This window comes from Chiloscyllium plagiosum, chromosome 29 (genome assembly GCF_004010195.1).
Source record: "Chiloscyllium plagiosum isolate BGI_BamShark_2017 chromosome 29, ASM401019v2, whole genome shotgun sequence".
NCBI classification, from domain to species: Eukaryota; Metazoa; Chordata; class Chondrichthyes; order Orectolobiformes; family Hemiscylliidae; genus Chiloscyllium; species Chiloscyllium plagiosum.
The window spans coordinates 31,603,117-31,626,376 of NC_057738.1; the positions used below are offsets into that span (position 1 = coordinate 31,603,117).

Consider the following 23,260-nt stretch of genomic DNA (forward strand, 5'->3'; position numbering starts at 1 on the left):
TTCCACTAAATTCATAACCTTCTAATAATAGGATGCCAGAACTGTACAGTAGCCCAAGTGCAGCCTGAGATGTTGTACAAGTTCCGCACTAGATGTCGGATCTACAATTTCAATCAACTGTTCAGCTTTGAGGATAGATTGAAGTTGGGATTATTCTTAGAAAGAAGTCTGAGAGACAATCTAATTGAGGTTTTTAAAATCATGAGCCGGCTAGACAGAATGAGAGGGAGTAGTCGTTCCTGCTTAGAACGCACAACCATCTTCTTCATTATTAATCGCTCTTCCAGTATTGGTGTTGTCTGCAAACTTACTGACATTGCCCCCACATTCTTATCTATATTACTTATGTTTATAACAAACAATAAGGTTCCAGTACTGCTCCTTGTCATACACTCCTGGACACCAGCCTCTGGTCACTCAAACAGCCTTCTACCATTACTCTTTGTGTCCTATTACTAAGTCAGTTTCTGATTCATCTCGCCAAATTTCCCTGAATTCCATGTGCTGTTGCAGGCACGATGGGCTAAATGGCCTGGCTGTGCACTGTAATAATTCTGTGATAATACCATGTACTTGCACTGAAACCTTTTAAAACCTCATGTATCTGTAGTTCACATTTCCCCTGCTCTTCATTGAAAATGTTACAATTTAAGATGTTGTTCTTTGCTTTTAATTGACCATGTTTTTACATTGAACAACATCCACTCATTCTACAAGTTTTCTCATTCTCCTGCAGTCCTTTTGTAAGATGACATTTCGTCAGTTGGAGACCATCAGTCAACTTTGATATTAATCTCTGGTTTGAGTCACACACACGATTATCAGTTGTAACTGGAAACCTGTTCACTGTATTCTTAACCACAGAGGGCTGTCAAGGCTGGGTCATTAAGTATACTCTACTTTGAGATAGACAAAATTTTAATCAGTGAGGGAATCCAGAATTATGGGGTCTGACAGAAAAATAGCATTGGCTGAGATCAGATTAGCCATGACCTCATTAAATGGTGAAACAGTCTTTATGGGCCAACTGACTTACCTTTGCTCCTCCATCTTCTGGTCTTATTTAATGTAGGTTACCAGAATAAGGAGTATGGGTCAAGAATTCCATTCAATGACCAAAGTTAATCTTGCACATATTGCTTGGAGCATCCTTTTATCCATTAGGGAATAATAGCCAAGGGTTTCCCCTCTCATGTTGGATTTTAATAGAGAAAAAAACAGGATGTTGTCTTCAGGAAGCAGTTGACAAAGTAAGATCTGCTGGTGAGAGTTGCAGGAAGGAAAACATGAACATTGAGAGGAGTCCTGCCTTGAGATCTTTTCCTTATTCGAATGGACAAAACTGTTCTGAAGACTTGTGGATACTTAACAGCATTCAATGAATAAGAAAACCTGTCCTGCACCCAATAGTCTTCCATAGCAAACAATGAAGATGTTCCTGACATTTTATGTTGTTTCTCTTTCATATGTATTATTTTTGTCATTGTTTTTAGATTAATTGCTTGTTTATGTAGGAGAAAGTGAGGTCTGCAGATACTGGAGATCAGAGTCAAAAAGTGTGGTGCTGGAAAAGCACAGCCAGTTAGGCAGCATCCAAGGAGCAGGAAGCTTGACATTTTGAGCATAAGCTCATTCCTGATGAAGAGCTTATGCTCAAAACATGGACTCTTCTGCTCCTTGAATGCTGCCTGACCGGCTGAGCTTTTCCAGCATCACACTTTTTGATTGCTTGAGTATGTACTCAACCTTACTTTAGATTTTTAAATAGGTTGAGCATCAGGAACAAGGCCAGCTTTTGTTGCCCGTCTCTAATTGTCCACATCCATGTCATGAGTCGCTGCCTTGAATCCTTGTAACCCATGTGGTGTAGGGACACCCACCGAGTTACTGGGGGAGAGAATTTCAGGACTTTGACCCAGCGACAGTGAAGCAATGATAACTTAGATCCCATTTTGAGTCTGACTTTTTGGAAAATTTGCAGGTGCCGGTGTCTGCAGGAGTCAGCAGGCAGATTTGTGGGATGGTAAAATTTGCATTATTCCCCCAATACCCCGGTGAACATTGCTGCAAGAAGATCATCTGCACAGTTCATTCTCAGTGGTGATGGGCCAACTGTGATGGTAATCAGGCTTTGAATATTTTTGATTTATTAAGGAGATAAAAATCTCAATGGTTTTTCACTTTCTTTTCCTTCCTTAGTACAAAACGTTACCTGCCGGTCCTGTACTTCCTGCGACCCCCAAATATGCATACGGGTTAATACAAGTTAAAAAGGTAAGAATAGGTTACATTTGGGTTGTATAAGGTTTATGATGTTCTTTTTCTTTGAAATAAATATTTATCATTTGGTGACTGAATTAGCGACAGATTCCAGCCATTGCTGAGACATAGAGCGAGCGTTTTGAGTCAGAAGGGCGTGGGTTCAAGGCAGTACTAAGCAGTTGGAGGTTCTGTCTCTTTGATAAGACACTGATTGCCATCTTAGCTAGGTATAAAGGATCCTACAATGTTTGAAGGAGAGGAGTTCTCCGAGTTTCCCTGAGCATGTTAATCTCTGAACAATCGTCTTTAACACCTGATCTGGTGAAGATCTCATTGTTGTAGGTGGTAATTTGCTTTATGCAGTTCACTTGCAGAAGTTCCCTCATTGCAGCAAATCTTTCATCCCCATTGCTTCCTCCCTATCTCTATAATCTTCTCTCGCCCAATGATCAAGATGTTAGTGCTCCTCTGAGTCTGGCATTTTGAGTTTTTCCAAGTTCACTTGAGCCACCATTGACAGCCATCTCATCAACAACTCCTTAAAGCTCACCTCTCCAACCAAGTTTTTAATCATCTATCCTGATATCATCGAATCTTGTCAATCAGGGTGTCAAGTTTGTCTTTACTGTCTCTCCTGAGAGATTCCTTGGAATGATTTATGATGATAGAAACGTGATGGGTTCAGATCAGTCAATGGAGTCACAGCAAAAATGAATTGTCAGCTGTTTTACACTCTGCCCAATTTCCTTTCCCAATGAAACCAACCCAGTGTTATCCATTTTCTTCCCAAAACGAGCATTACCCCAATCTTCTAAATAGACTGCGAAATTCCATCATTTAATATCAAAAGCTTTGTTGGCACAAAAGAATGTCTCCAAGCTTGTGATGGTCTATTTTGCAGTGGTAACAAAGACGTAAGTTTCTGAAGACAAGACCAACAGTTTACATGTATATTGTACCTCTGATATAATTAAACATCTCAGGGCTTTCCCAGAGGCAGCATAAAAGAAAATTTGAAACATCCACGTAAGGAGATATTGGAAGTGAAGATAATGTTACTCAGGAATATTTGCTTTAAGGAGTATTGGGGCAGAGAGGTGGGAAGAAAGATCATTGTCATTATGGGCAAACAATTACAATCCTGCAATGTGGCGAACTTCGAAATTTTGTCAGAAAATAACCCTCTTCCTTTCAGCTTAATTCAGTGCCTGCTTGACCTGAGCATGACTCCACTTTGGAGTAAAGAGGAGTTCAGCAAGGAGTCCCTGAGGTCACACTAATGTGGATGATTCTGGAATATTCTTCAGGACCAATGGTAGTCGAACAGTCTACCACCCAATTTTGTGTTTGCCCAAGTTTTCTCTCAAAGTGTCAAAATTGGTCCCCAAATCCTTCATGTTCAGTTGATATCTCAGTGAGATGATTTAACACTTAGTGTGAAAATTGAATAAACAGGTCTGTTGCAATTTTTTAATTCAGTGGCCAGCATTTATTGCCCGTCTCTAGTTGCCCTAAACTTCCTTTCATCAAATCCTTCTTCCTAAATGCCACTTTGTATTTTGTTCCTGTTTTACTACTGTTCAGTTCTTAATAAGAATTGTGTTTCTAAAGAAAACTTTAGATTGTGTGAGATCAATGACTGGGAATATTTTACAGTTGCAGAGTGTCGTAGAATTGGTTAACTTGCTGTCGTTCTCTGGCCCAGTCAAGTCTGTTTACCCACTGACGTTTGTGGAAATGAAGCAGGTGAGAATTCTAGGTGGTGTTACAGATCAAATTGGACACAAACATTTCATTTCTCCACATTCTACATTAAGTATGAAGACTTTTCAAAATAAAGAGTGTGAGAAACGAAGCTCACTCACTTCAATAATTTCAGTCCGAGACAAGATCTGAAGCAGTAGTATCGTTTATTATGCTCTTGCAAGAGGGGTGTGGTGTCTACTGTTTACAAAGGCAGTCACACACACACACCGAGTTTAACGAGTAACACAATATTTATGTAATTCGTTTCTCTTCCCTCCTCCCATTGCTCCTCCCCTGTTTACATTTCCCACTACTCTAAGCCTGACACCCACTACTCTTGTTTATCTCTGAACTCATTCGGCCTTGTCCGTGGCAAAATGTTTATCTCTGGCCTCACAAAGCCGTTTGACCACATCCCTCTGTGGTCTTATTGTTATATATCCTTCTTCACTACCATCTGTTTCCCTTGCCTGCCAAAGCAATATTTCCTTTTATTCTTTATTTACACAGAGCCTTGATGGTGGTCTTTTTTTTTGTTTTTGCTGAAGCGGGAAACAGATGCTTGTAACTGTTTGTACAGGGATATCTAGCTTAACCTACACCCCCTCCCCTCACAGCACCTTATCTATTTGTCTGTAACATCTACCATTGTTTGCAGGCACATTTCATTCTTGCATGCACATTTTAGCTAATGCAAAAGCAATTATATATTTCCTTCACATAGTTTTCATTCTTGTTAACTCAGCTCTTGGCTGAAACAATTATACACTGGTGTGAGTTCATTTACCTTGCATTCGCAATTTATGATTGCAGAAGTAACACTGCTTTACCTATATCCCACAAGAGCAATAGTCATAACACTGGGCAACACAATTGTGTTCCCTTTAACCAAACATTTGTGTCCTGGCTGACAGTACATAAAGCTTTAGAATAGCAGATTGATTAGGTTTTCAAACATATGCAAAATTAATGTGCTGTGAGCATCATCGGCTGGGCCAACATTAATCAGTCTACTCCATGAATCACTGAAGCGGGTTATTATCACACTTCTACACTGTTGTAAGTATTGGACTCTGTGTCAGCAACACATGAATGTAGAGAAATTCCATCAACAATGACTGCACTGTGTTCTCCGGTTACAATTGGAAGATGGTCAAACAATGTGTTCTTCCCGAAGCCAACTCTGCAAGCATTCAAGCAAACTCCTGCAAGTTTGATGAACTGGACACCATGCTCAGACAATTGAAATGAGTCTCTCCACTGAGTACTGTTTCCTTGACTCTCACGTGGCCAATGTTCTGTGGTGACCAAAACAAAGTTACAAAGAGTACAGACAGAGTTGTGTATATTAGGGCGGCATGGTGGCTCAGTGGTTAACTCTGCTGCCTCACAGCGCTAGGGACCTGGGTTGGATTCCAGTCTCGGGCGAACTGTCTGTGTGGAGTTTGTTCATTCTCCCTGTGTCTGCGAGGGTTTTCTCCGGGTGTTCCGGTTTCCTCACACAGTCCAAAGATGTGCAGATGAGTGAATTGGCCATGCTAAATTGCCTGTAGTGTTCATGGATGTGTAGGTTAGGAGCAATAGGTGGGGGTAAATGTAGAGTAATAGGTTCAGGGAATGGGTCTGGGTGGGTTACTCTTTGGAGGGTCGGTGTGGACTTGTTGGGACGAAGGGCCTGTTTCCACACTGTAGGGATTCGATGATTCTATGAAAGAAGCTCTCCTTAAAAGTCGCAAGAATTGCCATGAACAACTGTGAGGAGCAGTCTTCAACATGGCCAAATCCCATTCAAAATCCAAATCTGCACTGTGCTTCAAGTCGTGACATCTTAATGATGAGGCAGAGCAGCAGCAGAGAAGGAAAGAAACTTACAGAAATCCTATGCTTGGATCCTACTATATTGTGAAATGTTCTGTACACCTAAATCAGTCACATCAAACTCACAGCAAGAACCTGGCAATGCCTTTCTGGAATAGAGGGACATCTAACAAGATGATCCCGCACTCCCCATCTAGAATCATAGAATCCATACAACTTGGAAAGAAGCCATTCAGCCCATCCAGTCTGCACTGACTGTCCAAAGAGCATTCCACCCAGACCTACCCCTCTAACCCCACATTTCCCACGGCTAACCCCACCCAACCTGCACATACCTGCACACTTCAGGGCAATTTAGCATGGCCAATCCACCCACGCTTCACATCTTTGGACTGCACTGGTTACCTCTATCCTTCTGGCTGATTGCACCAATTGTTTTTATCAGGCTGCTCAGTTCTGAGAAGACAAGCACACTTTGGTTGTCTTTGGTTCAAGAATTGTGTTCTTTATTGTGTGAAACAAAACAGCCTGCACTGTATTTATTGAATGTGCTGTCTGTCAACTTTATAATTTTCTGTCAGTTGCAAAGTATGCTTAAGGAACATTTCCCAAGCAAACTTAGTTTTCTTTACCTTTCCCTATTTGAAAACCTCACGTGATTTTCCCAAGTGTGCTGACAATGCTACATAAATAATTCATAAACATATTTATGAACCATCAACTATAATTTTTGGGAGGGGGTGTGGATATTGGCTACCTCATGTTTTAACAGAGTGAACAGATAAGTGGATTGTGTCTTACCCCTTCTGCCCTCACAATGTTCAGAGCAAAAGAAGGCCATTCAGCCCCTCAAACCTATTCATGTAAAAAGAAAATAACTCCAGATAGTAAGAATCTGGAATGAACACAGAATGCTGAAGAAAGGCAGCAAGTCTAACAGCTTCTGTGGAGAGAGAAACAGAGTTAACTCTGTAACGGGTGGCTCTCTGTTTCTTTTCCCATAGACCTACTGCCTTTCTCCAGCGTTCTCTGTGTTCGCCTTAAACCTGTTCTCCCTGAACTGGATCCTGACGAAGGTGCATTGTTTAGGGTCTAATTCTGTTTCATCTTCCAAAGTAGTGCAGCTGGAATCCATAAAATGTTTTCTACCGGAACTCTTATTTCTTGAATGATCTATTTTTCTTTACACTAGGATAGAGCTTTTGCTTCCTTCCAGCTCTCTGTGGTTAATCATGTTACTCTAACATTCACCATTATCCTTATGTATGTTTCTATTATTAATCGCACAATTCTACATTTCTTTATCTTGTCTCTATTTACCCATCTTGGTTCTACAGCCCATGATATCTTTGACTTACAAAACAAAATTCATTCATCACCCTTTTGAAGTTTTACTCTGCCTGAACAGCTTTTTGGGAGAGTGTTGGGACCAAATTAATTGGGCATTTCAGCTTTTAGAGAGTTGGTTTTCCAAATTTCCATTCCCCTGTGTGTGTGTGGAAAAGTGCTTTCTGCTATCTCACTGATCATCCAAGTCCATTAAGATTTATTTTCCCCAGTTCTAGACTTTTGCCCCTTCTCCATTCTATCAAATCCTTTCATCATCTTAAACAGCTCAAACAGATCCCCTGTCATCTCCCATATTCAATGAAATAGAAACTTAAAATCAAAGACTTGCTTCCAATTAGTGTGAAAATGTGCCTGGTAAAGGGAATAATTTTACAATTTAAGGACTCCCATGTTGAAATGACGAATTAGTTCACACGATTTACAATGCAGAAGGAGGCTAGTTGGCTCCTTGTGCCTGTATCACTCAGTGAAGAACATCCAGCCCAACCCCAATTTCTTGCTCCGGTCCATTGACCTGTATGTCCAAGCTCTTTGAGTGGATACAAGCACTTTTCCAGCCCTAGGAGTCCGATATTAGATTTGATTACTTAGTGTGGAAACAGGCCCTTCAGCCCAACAAGTCCACACCGACCCGCCGAAGAGCAACCCACCCAGACGAATTCCCCTACATTTACCCCTTCACCTAACACTACGGGCAATTTAGCATGGCCAATTCACCTAACCTGCACATTTTTGGACTGTGGGAGGAAACCGGAGCACCCGGAGGAAACCCAAGCAGACACGGGGAGAATGTGCAACCTCCACACAGACAGTTGCCTGAGGCGGGACTTGAACCCGGGTCTCTGGCGCTGTGAGGCAGCAGAGCTAACCACTGTGCCACCGTGTCACCCAGCCAGCTCACATTTCATATTTAAATTCCAGCTTCCATTCAATGGATGTAGCTCCCTTGAGGCTGAGCAATCATGGAAGGGAACTGATTATTTTTCAGTCATTTCAGTGTCTGAACCAAAGGAAGTGGTTGGCAAAATGAGGAAACAGTAGAGTAAAATGTGATTGGTTGTAGGAGTGGAGAGATGGGCATAAGGAGGTTTATTCTGTGTGAAATTCCAGGGCAGTATTCCTAAAACAGAGCAGTGCAATATGATGGCTGTTATCAGTATTGTGCATATGCCCTACAGGCTCTGGGAACCATTAGAGATACATAAGGAAGGTCCTGTGTTAAGAATCCCCTTCTCACCAATAATGTTTAGTCTCTTGGTGCAACACACGCACTTTGAGATTCATTGTCTGCTAACCTGCTGCATGCTTGTTCCTGCTAACTGCATGCAAATCTGAACAACTTTCAACTCCGTTCTCTCTTGCCAACATGCTCTTACTGTCACAAAGTGAACAATAAAACTCTTGGCACTTTCCCAAGATCACTGCAACTCCGTGATGCATGAATAGAATAAGCTGCAGTTTTGCGAACATTTGTCACATTATTCCTCTATGATAAATGGGGTGGTGGTGGGGGAGAAGGGATTGGAGAGAGAGACAACGGAGAGTAAAATACTCAGGGAAATGTCGGAACCACATCCTGATATTTTTTGACCCCTGATTTCCCAGGGATGATAGATAGTAAGATCTGAAATCTGGAGCAGAAAAGTGGATCATCAATGGAAGCAATATAAAAAACAACAACCCTTTCCAATCCTTGCCCTCACACCTCCTCATCCTCTCCCACCTCCCCCACACGCATTTCTTATGGGCGCTCCATTCCAAGCTATTGCCTCCTCATGCACTCTACATATCCCATATCCTTCAGGTTAACCTGTAACCGTCTACCCACCCTAAAGGTCCTCACAAATTTATTGGTGACCTATGTCTCTCCAATCTGTTTATAGCCCTTATACCTGCTGTACCAACATGTCCAGTGTCCACTTTGGGCAGAGTTCAGGACTCATTGCTGAGATGAAATAACTGCATGTTATTCAGTGACTATTGATTAATTCATTATTCCAACTCAAAATTCTCTCACTTATTAAAGAGAACTTCTTGACTACATTTAGTTTCCTGTATTGCTTTCTAAAAACGAGCATTAGAGTACACAGTCCCACTTCAAAGAGTCTAACCTAATCACTCTATTAGCATAGATATATGAAAGAGAAATCATGCTTGACAAATCTGGAATTTTTTGAGGATATCACCAGTAGAATTGATAAGGGAAAGGTAGTGGATGTGATTGATTTGGATCTTCAGAAGGCTTTTGATAAGGACCCACATAAGAGATTAGCATGTAAGCATAAAGCACATGGGATTGGGATACTGTACTGTTATGAATAGAGAACTGGTTGGCAGACAGGAAACAAAGAGTAAGAATATACAGATCTTTTTCCAAATAGCAGCCAATGATCTGTGGAGTACTGCAGGTTAAGTGCTTGGATCCCAGTTTTGAACAATATTAATTAATGATTTATATGGTAAAGCTGAATATAATATCTCCACGTTTGTAGATGACGCAAAGCTGGGTGGGAAGGTGAACCGTGAAGAGGATGCTGAGATGCATCAGTGTGATTTGGATAAGTTGAGTGAATTGGCAAATGCATGGCAGATAGAGCATCATGTGAATAAATGTGAGCTTATCTACTTTAATAGTAAAAACAAGAAGACAGATTAATTAATATCTGAATGGTGATAGATTGGGCATGAGGGAGGTACAATGTGACCTTTTAAACCAGGTCGCTGAAGATGCAGCAGGCAGTGAAGCCAAATTCACAGAGTGAGAGGATTTGCGTGCAGGAGCAGGGATGTCTTGCTGCAATTGTACAGGGTTTTGGAGAGATCACAGCTAGAATGTGCAGTTTTGCCCTCCTAAACTGAGGTAAGGTATTCTGGCTATGGAGGGAGTGCAACAAATGTTTACCAGAATTGATTCCTGCAATGGCAGGACAAACACATATGAAGAGAGACTGGATCAGTTAGGACTATATTTACTGGAGTTCAAAACAATGAGTAGAGTTCTTACAGAAGCCCAGAAAATTCTAATCAGACGACACAGGGTAAATGCAAGAAGGATGTTCCTAATGAATGGCATGTCCAGGACCAGAGGTCACAGTCTAAGGACACAGGGTAGGGCATTTCAGACTGAAATGGGGGAAACTTCTTCACCCAGACAGTGGTGAGCCTGTGGAATTCTTTGCCACAGAAATCAGTTGAGGCCAAAACATTGAATGATTTCAAGAAGGAGTAGATATAGTCCTTAGACCTAAGGGATCCAAAAGTATGGGAAGAAAGTGGGAACAGGGTACTGAGTTGGATGATCAGCCAGCATCATATCGATTAGAGGAGCAGGCTTGAAGGGCTGAATGGCATGCTACTGCTCCTTTTCTCGAATGTTTCTTTGAATACTTCTCTGCAGTCAATAAAACAATTGTTCATTAATACTCTGTACTTTCCATTCTTGGCTAATTTAGTATCCACATTGCTATTGCTCCTGTAACCCCAAGCGCTTCAATTTGGCTGACGTGTGTATGGAGGATACTTTAGCGGATACCTTTTGAAATATAATTTCCATATCGAGAACCTGCTTTTTCTCCAATTGAAGAAGGATTAAAAACAAAGGGTGGTACTAAAAGACTATTGGAAAATGAATCATTAAAAATTGTGTTAAATATGACTGCCTCATCATTCATACAACTTTGACATTTGAGCAGAATGTATTGCAGTACCCTTCTTAGTAAGATTACATGGTGCTTTGTGCTTTACCTCGACCTCATCTGTACATTCAACAGTTGTGGGGTCTAATCAGATTTTTAAAAAGTATCTTTTATATATGTGCAGTTCTTGGAAACATTTAACTACCTGTAGCTGGCGCTGTTACTATTTGTAGCATTAGACCTTCCCTGTCACCGATGTACACAACCCAGTTTCTCACACTGTAGGTGACTTTTCTACCATTATGCCACTTGCGTTTACTTTAATGTTGTTTTAAATATCGATGTATAAATTCTGGACGATCTTCATTTTTCTTTTGAAGAAAATTATATTTACTAAACTGAACCCTGTGTCTCAGATCTGGCTCTACTTCACAAGCTGATTCTCTTCCCCTCCAAGTAAGCAATTTTAAACTGCATTTTCAGCTGAAAAGTGTAAGATACTTTTATTTTGCTCTGGATCTTCTATATTCATCTATTTTGATCTCTTTCTAGGTTTTGATCTCTATTAGCATCAGCAAGACTACACCCAGCTGTGTTAATTCCAAGTGTATTCAAATGAGTGCAATTCTATCACTCAGCTTACAATATTAATTGTTTCCTTTCTCAATTGGGTCAGTGACACTTGTTTAGCTGTTTACTATAGCCTTGGCTCATGATGAGGCTTTGGTGTTTTGTGTTGCAGGTCCCTCTGCTGGTTGCCCCAAATGTGCACAGAGTTGCTGGCCATGGTTATGTCCTGTACCCTGAAGTGTCTGCCTGCACCAGATCCAGCTCATTCTCTTAGTCATAAAGCAACAGGATAATTTCCTAAAACTTTTACTGATTACACTGTATTGTTTTCATTTCCTTACAGTATTTTGGATATATGCTGTATCGGAATACCCTGCCAATAAATTGCACTGAGGGTACCCCACTGGCATCGCCTGAGAATGGTATCCATGACAGAGCCTATGTCATGGTGGATGGGGTAAGCTAGTTATTGGTGTACCTGATTATTATCTAAAATGGTGTTTCCCTCCTTCCTGATGTCAACTTAACTTCTTCATCTGCTCAAAACTAATGACTTGAATCAACCAGGCGAATATTAAATTATTTGAGCATTACATAACATGGAGAAAGTGACAACTGCTGATGCATTCCTGATGAAGGGCTTCTGCCCGAAATGTCGACTCTCCTGCTCCTCAGATGCTGCCTGACCAGTGCTTCTCCAGCGCCACAATGTTTGATTCTATTACATAACATGACGGAGTAGTAGAGCATTGCAGAGTGTTTTTGGAGTAGATTAGATTAGATTAGATTACTTACAGTGTGGAAACAGGCCCTTCAGCCCAACAAGTCCACACCGCCCCGCCGAAGCACAACCCACCCCATACCCTTACGTTTACCCCTTACCTAACACTACGGGCAATTTAGCATGGCCAATTCACCTGACCTGCACATCTTTAGACTGTGGGAGGAAACCGGAGCACCCGGAGGAAACCCACGCAGACACGGGGAGAACGTGCAAACTCCACACAGTTAGTCGCCTGAGGCGGGAATTGAACCCGGGTCTCTGGCGCTGTGAGGCAGCAGTGCTAACCACTTTGCCACCGTGCTGCCCACCTGCCACCAGTAGTATTTGTGAATTATAAAACTGGTGGAGTACTGTGTCCTGAATATCTTTGGGAGTTCAATGCATTAACTGCAGGGACCTGGTTACACAGGCTTGACTGGGGATATAGCCAGTGCTTGCAGGCTGGGGATATTTGGGAACTGACGACTGCGGGCACGTAGTCATATTTTTTTTCAAGTTCCTTTGATGATCAGGCAGTGGAAATGTCATTGTTGTGGCAGGAGTGTGCATTTGGCCTCATGTAAGCTGGAGGCTTTTCCACTGACAGGGGTATAGATAAAGTTAATGGTAGTGTCTTTCTCTTGGATGAAGTATTTCAAGACTAGGGGGCACATTTTTAAGGTGAGAGGAGAGCAATTTTAAAAAGACACATGAGGGCAAAGTATTCACAGAGAAACCTTGATTATCCAAAATTCGATTATCCGAATTTTGGATTATCCGAACAAGATCGCAAGGTCCAGATGCATGGCTAAATTATGTTATCCAGCATATGATTATCCAGCATTCAGTTAACCAAACAAAGTATTCCCTGCCCATGGCCTTCGGATAATCGAGGTTCCTCTGTACACAGATGGTGGTTTGCATGTGGAATGAACGTCTGAGGACGTGGTGGATGTGGTTTCAATTATAACGTTTAAAAGACATTTGGATAAGTACATGAATATGAAAGGTTTGGGGGGATATGGGCCAGGAGCAGGCAGGTGGGACTAGTTTAGTTTGGGATTATGGTCGACATGGACTGGTTGGGACCGAATTGTTTGTTTCCGTGCTGCATGACTCTATGATTGCAAGGGTGGGGGTGAAGGACTCTCAAATGTAACTGACTGGATTGTAGATTCCTTGTTTTCAGAGACGTACAGTGTCCGGAGACAACACACTTAAAAGTGCTATGTACTATTCTGGTCTCCATGTTATAAACCGAACATCGAAGAATTGCAGAAGCTACAAAGGTGATCCCCACTGAAAGGATATATTTATTAGTAAAGACTGTACAAGTTGGGACTATTTTATTTAGAAAAGAGAAAGCTGAAGGGTGACCTGATAGAGAACTTTAGAATTATGTGCTGGTGGGGAGTATGGGGGTTTAATAGGGTGAATGAAGAGAAAGTACTGAGGAGATAAAACTAGGAATCTGACAGTCAAACTTCTAAAGTAAAAGTGAACTGTCAAAGACACCCAGTAGTTACTCCAATAGTTCCTCATCAGACTTTTGAGTAACCAATCCCACACTTTGTGAATAATTAATTTCCAGACACTAATTTTATATCTGAAAAGAATTAAAGGTTTATTAAATACCCAAACCCGTTAGCAGTGAAAAATTAAACAACATGGTAAACTGAGCAATGTCTATGCTTGAAACTCAAAACATTTTTTTTCAGCATCCATTCACTCAGCAGACAGACAGACAAACAAACATAGTTAATGGATAAAGAAAATAACAAAACTGGCCATATTAATTAAATGTTTTTCACAGTATGCATACTTTCACAGGCATAGAAATGAACTCCATCGTTGGTTTTCTGAAGCGTTGATCAAGGTCACATTTTCAGTTCACTTACGTATAGGTAACAATCCTTCTAACTCAGCTTACTGCCCTTTGGGCTTTCAGAAGCTGGTGAGGGAGATCAGGCACGGAGTTCTCAAATCTTCATGCTGTGTCATAACAGTCAAGCTCACCTCCCCAGAAAATATAGTTTACAAAATCCAATCATCTTTGCCCACGACCTCAATTACCATTCAGCATTAGCTAGAGCATTAGTCTCTTCCAGACTTGCTGAAACCAATTTCCAGATATTGACTTCTTTTAGTAGTCAACTTTTGCTATCTGCTTAAATATAATGCTCTTTCCAGGGTTGTTGTATCTTTAGGAATCCTTTTAATCTAGACTCAGCCTGTAACTAACCTCCAGGTCTGTCCTTATAACTAAAACCAAAGCTTGTTTGGTCTGACGTTTTCCTTTTCCAGAAGCCATTTAAAAGTCCACAAGTCAACTTCAGTTCCAAACTGAAATTGATAAAAGAATAGAGTATTTTTAAAAATGAATAATCAGCAAGGTTTCTAACAAACAGCATAGACTTATTTCAAGGAAAGCTAGATAAACACATGAAAGAGAAAAGAGTCAAAGATGTCTTGATAAGGTTAGATAATAAGTGAAAAAAGATTGTTCTGGGACCTGACTACTAGCATGGGGCAATTCGGTTGAATACTTTTATTACATAAACCACTGAGAATATCCAGCATTTGCTGAAATGTATTAAACTGATCAAGTAACGTTCGCAGAAGATTCAGGTACATAACTCTTACAATTATAAAAGATTTTGGGAAAAAGAACCATACAAAACAGCTTAGTATATAATTGCAACATTTTCTTTTCCTTTAGAAGAGCTATGTCCTAGAATTTGTACGGGGAAGAAATTGATTCCTATCTCCATCCTGCAGCTTTCTTCCTCTTTCTATTATCTTCCTGTCTGCTTGCCACATTTGAAACACGTCTTATGAATATCAGTTCTGATGTTTGTCAGTTTTGTCACTCTTTGTGCAGAACTTGATTTCCAGTTTCACGTAAATAACTTGAAATGCTTATTGAAACTTTTCTTAACCTGCCATTTTTAATTCTTTTAACCAAAGTTATTTTTCTGTTTTTAATTTGCCTGCTTCACAGTACATTTATGCATTTAAGAGTTACTTTAGTCCGATCGCTATAAGCTTTTACTTGAAGTCCTCCGCTAGTCTGAAAATTCTAAATATTTCACAACAAAAATCAATAATATTCAAGCTATGTATAACCAAACGAATATGCCACCAGTGAACTGTTGATAGTGTATCATTGAAAATAGTGGTTATGTGCAAGCCTAGAAATTTATATGATATTCTTTTTAAATATTTAATCTTGTTTTCATATGACATTTTTGGTTTGAGTGAGCTATGTGTACATTCAGAGTTGTTAAAATTTCAGATGTTCAATAACTTAATACATTCTCTGTCTGGGGGTTTCTTGAAGCATTGCCAGTTAGCTTTTGAAAGAGGCCAATTATGTCCCCTGAATTTTGTTAGGCGATCTAAATGTTAATCACTTACACCATTGAAAAGAGATTCCCGATTACGATAGAATACAAACAAAGAAAGAAAAGGGCAAAACTAGCCAACAAGCCATGCAGACAGTTCCTTGTTACTGTCATTTGATTATTTTACAAAATTTTGAAAGCTTACTAATTCTCTTTGAGGGAAATTGTTAGGAAAGGGTGCTATGAAAGGAAAGGAGGATCAGAGCTTTTGAGAGAGTAGAGCAGCAAAGATTGAGAGCAGGGGTGTCAGATAATGGCGAAGGAGTTTGGGGGAAATCCATATATGTGGAAGAGAATCAGTGGGTGCCACCTTCCTTTCAAAAACTGTTTAGTTCATTTCCCCATCACACAATCTCCATTCTGTCCAAAAGAAATAGATACAGAAGAGGCCAGACAGAAGAGCAGAAGAAAGAATGAAAGATTGATGTAGAAGAGGAGAAAAAAGGCATTAGTGATAAGCAGAATGTGATGGTACTGTCCGATTGACTGCACGCATCACCATCATAGACTGACTCGTGGTACATTAAAAATAAAATACCTGGCCATGCATCTCCATAGTGAATTCCTCTTTGTACTTTTAGAATGGACAGCCTATGGAGAACATGTACATCGTGAATTTGCTGCTCTTTCAGCCTTGATAATGCTGCTTGTTCAATTTTATGAATTTGGTTTTAAATTGTTTGGGGGCGCAAATTTTGACTCAAATTTCTGTTTATAAAGAAAAGAGGCCACATATTTATTGAGAGGGAGGTGGGAACACAGACTATCTATGATCTATCCCCACCTATCCTGAACATTGTCCCATGCCTCTCTTACCTACCTTGGCCCCTCCATGCTACCTGTAGCTCCCAAACTCCCCACTCCTCCATACCCACCTTTAGTTTTTTTTCCACCTGCTGTGTGATCCTGAGCATCCACTCCTTACCTATAAATTCATAGAATCATAGAATCCCTACAGTGTGGAAACAGGCCTTTTGGCCCAACAAGTCCATACCGACCCTCCGAAGAGTACCCCACCCAAACCCATTCCCCTACCCTATTATGTACAATTTACCCCTAACTAACACATCCCTGAACACTATGGGCAATTTAGCATGGCCAGTTCACCTAACCTGCACATCTTTGGACTGCAGGAGGAAACCGGAGAGTCCTGAGGAAACCCACATGGAGACAGGGAGAATGTGCAAACTTGAAACTTTATTGCTGGAACAGCACAGCAGGTCAGGCAGCATCCAGGGAACAGGAGATTCGACGTTTCGGGCACAGGCCCTTCTTCAGGAATGTGCAAACTCCATACAGACAGTCACCCAAGGCTGGAATCAAACCCGGATCCCTGGCGCTGTGAGGTAGCAGTACTAACCACTGAGCCACCAAATCAAAGCTCTTTTCCACAGCTCCATAACAATGCTGCACTCTTGACCAGCTTTCCTTACCTGAAGTAACTTCGTACTCACTCCTCCCCCCATCTTAATTTAGGGTTGCACCTGTTCACATTTTTAAAAAAAATCAATTTAACTTCCTTCAGTCATGATAAAAAGCGTACTTGCAGACTTAAGTTTCCACAACTGCAGCCAGTCAAAATATGACAAATAGAATCTAATGGATGTTCAGTTATGGAAAAAAAATGAATAAATTCTTACAACAATATCAAAGAAATCTAATTCTGGCGTTTTGCATTTTGCTAATTTAAATCACTCCTCCATTGTTGATTGTGCCTTTCAGTATCTCGGCTCCAAACTCCCGGGTTCCCTCTCTAAATACCTCTGTGCCTTGTTTTTATCCAGAGGACGGTTTGTAAAACAAATTTCTTTTGACTAAGCTTGTGAGTTAACATCTCCTTGTATGACGTGGTGTCAGATTTTATTTTATAAAGGTTTGAGTAAAGCCTCTGGGAATGTACAATTCCGTTAAAGGTGTCATACATTATGAGTATTTGTTATTGAAAAAGATTGTTCTGATATTGGTGTCTGGTACAGAGCAGACTTTTCCTAATGTTTTAAATTGAGTTTTTTCTTGAAAGAAAATAGCTGTGATGTTGGGCAACAGCACCAAGTTCTGTGGCTTTTTATATGAATGGTTACGAGCAACAGTTTAAAGTTTAAAAAAATCTGCATTGATTAGCTTTCGATGAATGTCATTGCTTGAAGAACAGAAACATCATGCAGCTGCATTATTCATTCTTATGACATTATTTTTAAAGTTTAGCTGCACTTGTGAGTTACTTTACTTTTCCGGCATTTACATGTTTTGATTTGAATATCTTTTTTTAACACCAAACTTTCTGCTTTGAAATTTTGACTGACTGACCACTTCCTGGAGTGGCTATCAAATTAAACCTGTTTTTCTTTGCCTTTGCCTGACACACCACACTGAAGTCAAAGTGTGGCGAGATAAGAGAAGTAAACACAAAAATGCTACAAATATTGAGCAGAAAAAAAGTGTAAACTTCATTTGCTCAATGTAGCAAAAATTAACAAATTGCATCAGCTTTGGAGCAGAAAATGATATTGAGGAGAGGCACAATGGGAAGATACTAGCTTGAGTTAAAGTGAATTGAACAGGTGAATGGTGCAGTTTCCTGGCTTATTTCCAACCAGAGTCATTTTAGAGATGGATGGTTAGTGGAGGTGCTCCATGTGGTAGTTATCCAATCACAGCCCCCCCATTGAGGATAAAGTGTAGATGGCGAATGGAATTTTTGATCCTTGCACTGAGGCTGAAACCCAACCAATGATTGGATGCAGCCTTCTAGCAGCAGAGAGACCAGTGTTTCATGCAAACCTTTCACTTACCTCTTACCTCAACATGCCCAACGCAAGATGTGGCTGCACCTGAGAGGTGGCCACAACAGTAGTCACAGGCAGCGTCTATGGATGTGGCTCCCCCTCCAAAGGAGCAGTGTAGATATTTGTAACCAGTATGAGAGTCACCACTGTGAAAAGCTCTTCATGGGCTGCACCAACCCTTCTAGCTAGCTCGGCAGCTGATAGTGGAGTTGGTAGGTCTCCTGTTGCCTGGCTAGCCTGTCAATCTTAGTGAGAAGCACACATTCTGGCCACTAATTAGCCAGCCAGTCAAACGTACACCTGGTGTTGTGCTCACACCCACAAAACAAACATCCTGTCAAAGAACGAGATGTGACTCGAAGACACCCCCTTTCACTAGGGGACAAAGGTAGGGAGCCTGATGGATTTGGAATTCCAGAGCCTAGCGGCTATATGGCTGAAGACTAGATTGTGAAGTGAAGAATTTTCAGGGGCTTGCAGGATTGAGAATTTATGACGATAAGAGAAGAACAAGTCATCAAGCAACTTGAAGACGTAGTTAAGACTGGATATTTGTGGAATCAGGTGCCAGTGCCAGGTATCCATAATGGGTGAAAATATTTAATACTGGTTAAGGCAAACGTTTGGTGAAAATTTACTTCTGGGTTAATTCACTAGGTGAATTTCGATGTCATGAACCTTGTACCCAAGTTCACATTGTACACTGAGACTGTTTTGGGAATGCAGTTGGTCTTCAGAATCTATATGAGTAACAATTTGCTGACAATCACATCAGTGCCCACATGGATCATTGACTTCCATTCATAGTCTTATTTTCCAAATAGCTAATTTTGTTTCTCCCATGATTCAAGCAATTTACATTGGGAAAAAATGAGCTTGGCCAATTTTCTGTCTTAGATAATGTTGAAAACTTTGTTCTGGCCACTGACTGCTCCTCTTCAAAGAGAGCAATCTTAACTATATTCATTTTTTCTCAAATCTAAAATTTCTGCGTCACAAAATGACTGCAGCTGTGTAAACCTCACACTGACCGTTGTATTGAAAAGTGACACGCCCAGTACAAAACCCCTGATAGGCTTCAAAGGACCCTAGACTGTCTCGAACAAAACAATCTACTGACAGTCAGCACTTGCTGCACCCAAGGTTACAGCTTTATTTATAATATCAGTTTGGCTGCACATGCTCAAGCTCCTGTTTTTGTGCGATGTTTTATGTGTCTTAATTGTGACTATATGTTTGTTCATTAGGTTTTCCAAGGGATTCTGGAGAGAAATAAAATCAACACAATCAACATCACTGGACAGGCTGGTTCAAGACTTGACATATTATTAGAAAACATGGGAAGAATAAATTATGGGGAAGGCATCCATGATTTCAAGGTATTCATTGTACATTTTAATGAAGAATCATAGAATCCCTACAGTGTGGAAACAGGCCTTGGTGCTGTGAGGCAGCAGTGCTAACCACTGAGCCATTGTGCCAGTCCAGGTACTATTCTGTCTCTAGTTATTCTTTTTCCTTTAATATGCTTAAAGAATATTTTTGAATTCTCCCTAATCTTCTTAACCAAGATTATCTCATGCCCTCTTTTTGCCCTCCTGACTTCCTTCTTGAGTGCACTCCTGTATCCACTTTGTATCTCCAGGAGTTCACTTGATCCCAGCGGCCTGTACCTGAACTGATCTTCTGATGTTTTACAGGAAGGGCTTAAATCTTCTGCTGGTTTGGACCAATTCCATGGTATTGAGGAAATGTAACTTCATGTATACATGTTGCAGCACAAGCTTGAGGGACCGAATGGTCTACTCTTCCTAGTTTGAATGCATGCACATCCGTGGACAAATCCTATATTGCTCTAATCATTTTATCAATGATTCTTAGCTCGTAATCTAGACATTACAGTATGTATTACTCTTCCATTCATTTGGGATAATCAAACCATAGAATGATTATGGTACAGGAGGCCATTCAGCAAGAGAGTTCATCTCATTCGTATCCCCTGGCTTTTCCCCATAACCCTACAAAACTTTTATCACCGATAGTCTCTGAGGATTTCAATGGAATTTGTTTCTACCACTGTTTTAGGCTGAATTTTCCGGCTGATGTTTTGGGCTGGAGCTACAGCCACAGTGCTCTTAGGATCTTAACTCGGCATGTATGAAAGAATAATAATATAGTTCCAAGTCGATTAGATGTCTGTGTTGTAACTGACCTGGAACAGCTTGACTCAGGATGTGCCTTGTTCTGGGGCTTTTGATACTATTGCTGAAATGTTGGCAAGGCCCCATAGATGTTTCATTGTTTGGTGCCTGCAGCCATTTTTAGATATTGCATGGAGTGAATTGAATTGTTCAAGGTTGATGTTGAGAACCTGAGGAGGAGGCTGAGCTGGATTTGAGATTTGGATGCTTTCATTAACTTTATACAAAACACAAACAATAGACACATCATTGGCTGTGAAGCTGTGTCAGAACATGAGCTGCCTTCCTTGTGTGTGACCTCTGCTCCCACCACCAACATGCAGATATCTACACTCAGCAACAGCATCCACACTTCACATTTGTATATAAGACACTTCACAGGAGCATGATCAGAACAAGTTTGACACCCAAGCTATCAAGATGGATAATGAAAAGCACAACCAAAGAGTTAGACTTTACCCAGTCTCGTAAAAGAGGAGAGAGATGCCAAGAGGTATAGGGAGAGAATATAGAGCTGAGCGCCTGATGGTGGGATGAAAGAAACCAGGGTATATGCAAAATCAGAATTTAAGCACTGTGGTAGTTAGAGAAAGAGAGGATATCAGTAGATGAGCTGAGGCAGGGAAAGTGATAAGCAATGTTCCAGAATGGAAATACAGTCATTTCTGCTATAACCTGATAGTTCCATTCTCATGCTAGTGTTATATCAAAATCATGTAACAGCAGCACCATCTAATGGGGCCAGAATCGCATTATAACCAATACACTCTTTAAAAGTTCGCACTTTAGAAACAGTGTCCCCAATTCATCAATCGCATTATAGTGAGTTTGTGTTAACATCTGTAGGCAGAATTAATAATGAAGAGAATATAAGGTTATCTCTGATTAATTGAGATGTTGAGGTTGAGACTGGTTGCAGGAGGAAACCCAAAGTCTGCAAAGCACAGTTTATCATAGCTGTGGATTTGGAGAACTCAGTTTTTAATCTCAGATGCGGTTACTTGCTGTAGAGATATTTTGAAAAGTAGTGTTTCTTTTGGAGAATTTTCTGGTATGGTTGGAGCCCACTGTGCTGCTACCGTTCCAAAAAAAAAATAGGAAATCTTACAGATAGTTTACATGGAGGATATTATAGAACTTCAATATGACTTAACAAGATTAATATAAAGTAAAAGAATAAAAGTGATAAAATGTCATATGCCTAGATTAAATATCTGTCTGCTATTACAATAAAGTTATTATCATCAATCTTGCTCTTGAACCTAGCAAAAAAAGACTACATTCTTGTCGTAGAAATTAAGTTTGTTTACTTTGTTCAGTCACTTTTTTAAAAACAGGAAAAATGTGACTTGGAAGAACAAAGGTCTGTTTGAATGATTGGCTTCAGCCCATGATTTTCAATCTATTATACTCTTATTTATTATTTATACTATTCTTCATGTTCCCTTGTAGATGTTGAATGCCCAAATATAACCATAAGGTGGGTTGATATTTCACTCACTCTCTCTGAATATTGTCTTGTAACAAGGGGCCCTTGACCACCAGCGCATTATCAAATTTCAAACATCTTGTAAAACTACAGCACAAATATCCAACATGACCTACACAGATAAGGATGAACATACACATCAAACATTTCAGTAGCACATATAGTTGAAACCCAAACATGTAACTTTATCTTAAATGGTATAAGGTCAGCAAAATTAATCACTTTTTTTTTAAATTGCTTTATGGGATGTGGGTATTACCAATTAGGCCATTATTCATCTCATTCTTGAGGAGGTGGTTGTGAGCCAGTTCTTTGAGCTGCAGCTGTGATGAAGATGCATCTATGCTGGCAATGTCCCAGTAAAACCTGAACGTTTTAAATGTGCAATAGTAGAATTGGCCAATAAAATTTAGCTACTAAGTTGACACCACGAAGCCACTATCTTATCTAGAAACACGAGCAGTGTCTAGTTTGGTAAGCAATAATTCTTCACCTAAGACAACTATAGGTTGGGAGTTCAGCAACACTACTTTTGGAGTTATGGGAAGGTGTTAACCGAATCTTTGAGGATTTCAAAGTCACTAAAATTATGATTGTTAGATACCATCAGCTCACTTTCAAATTTTGTACCTTTTTACTAGTGCAAAACCAATAAGAGGAGAAAGTAATGTGCAGTTCTATGTCTGCAGTCCCAAATCTAGTTGCCTTCCTGAACCACTTCAGTCCATGTGGTATAGGGGCCCCCACAGTACTGTTCGGAAATTGTTCCAGGATTTTGATCCAGTAACACTGAAGGAACGGTGATATTGTTCCAAGTTGGAATGGTGTGAGGTGTTTCAATGCTTCCTCTGCCTTTGTCACTCAGGGTCGGATTGGGAGACAGTGTTGGCGTGTTGCTAAAATGAACAACTCTGCTCCTGTGTAAGGATTGACTGATATATATTTATGTAGACTCTGACAGATACGTATTGACCAAAAATATGTGGGGAGCACAATCATTGAAACTTATAGAGTTGATGATGTACTCTTCATCATCTGAAATGTGTCTGGGTATAAATATAGAGGTCAGCTAGACCGGGGGTCATTCTTCTTGTCTTCAGTTAGATGTGTCTGCCTGCGCTGACTAAATACTGGATAGAACTGAGAGACAGGATTTGGAACTTCAACAGGATTACTTATGTCCTTTTTGGGAAAGAAATTAATTGTCCCTAACCAGTGTGGCATTTGTGCAACTCC

At 40.4% G+C, this 23,260-nt stretch overlaps 1 protein-coding gene across 2 annotated transcripts in view; it reads left to right on the forward strand.

Moving 5' to 3' along the window:
• glb1 (galactosidase, beta 1) overlaps window positions 1-23,260 on the forward strand; it is an 83,159-nt gene that overhangs the window by 17,943 nt on the left and 41,956 nt on the right. For both annotated transcript variants that reach the window (XM_043719431.1, XM_043719432.1), the window contains exons 11-14: window positions 2,200-2,274; window positions 3,919-4,008; window positions 11,725-11,838; window positions 19,582-19,713. In XM_043719431.1, the coding sequence (XP_043575366.1) occupies window positions 2,200-2,274; window positions 3,919-4,008; window positions 11,725-11,838; window positions 19,582-19,713 (411 nt within the window). The remainder of the gene's footprint in view (window positions 1-2,199; window positions 2,275-3,918; window positions 4,009-11,724; window positions 11,839-19,581; window positions 19,714-23,260) is intronic.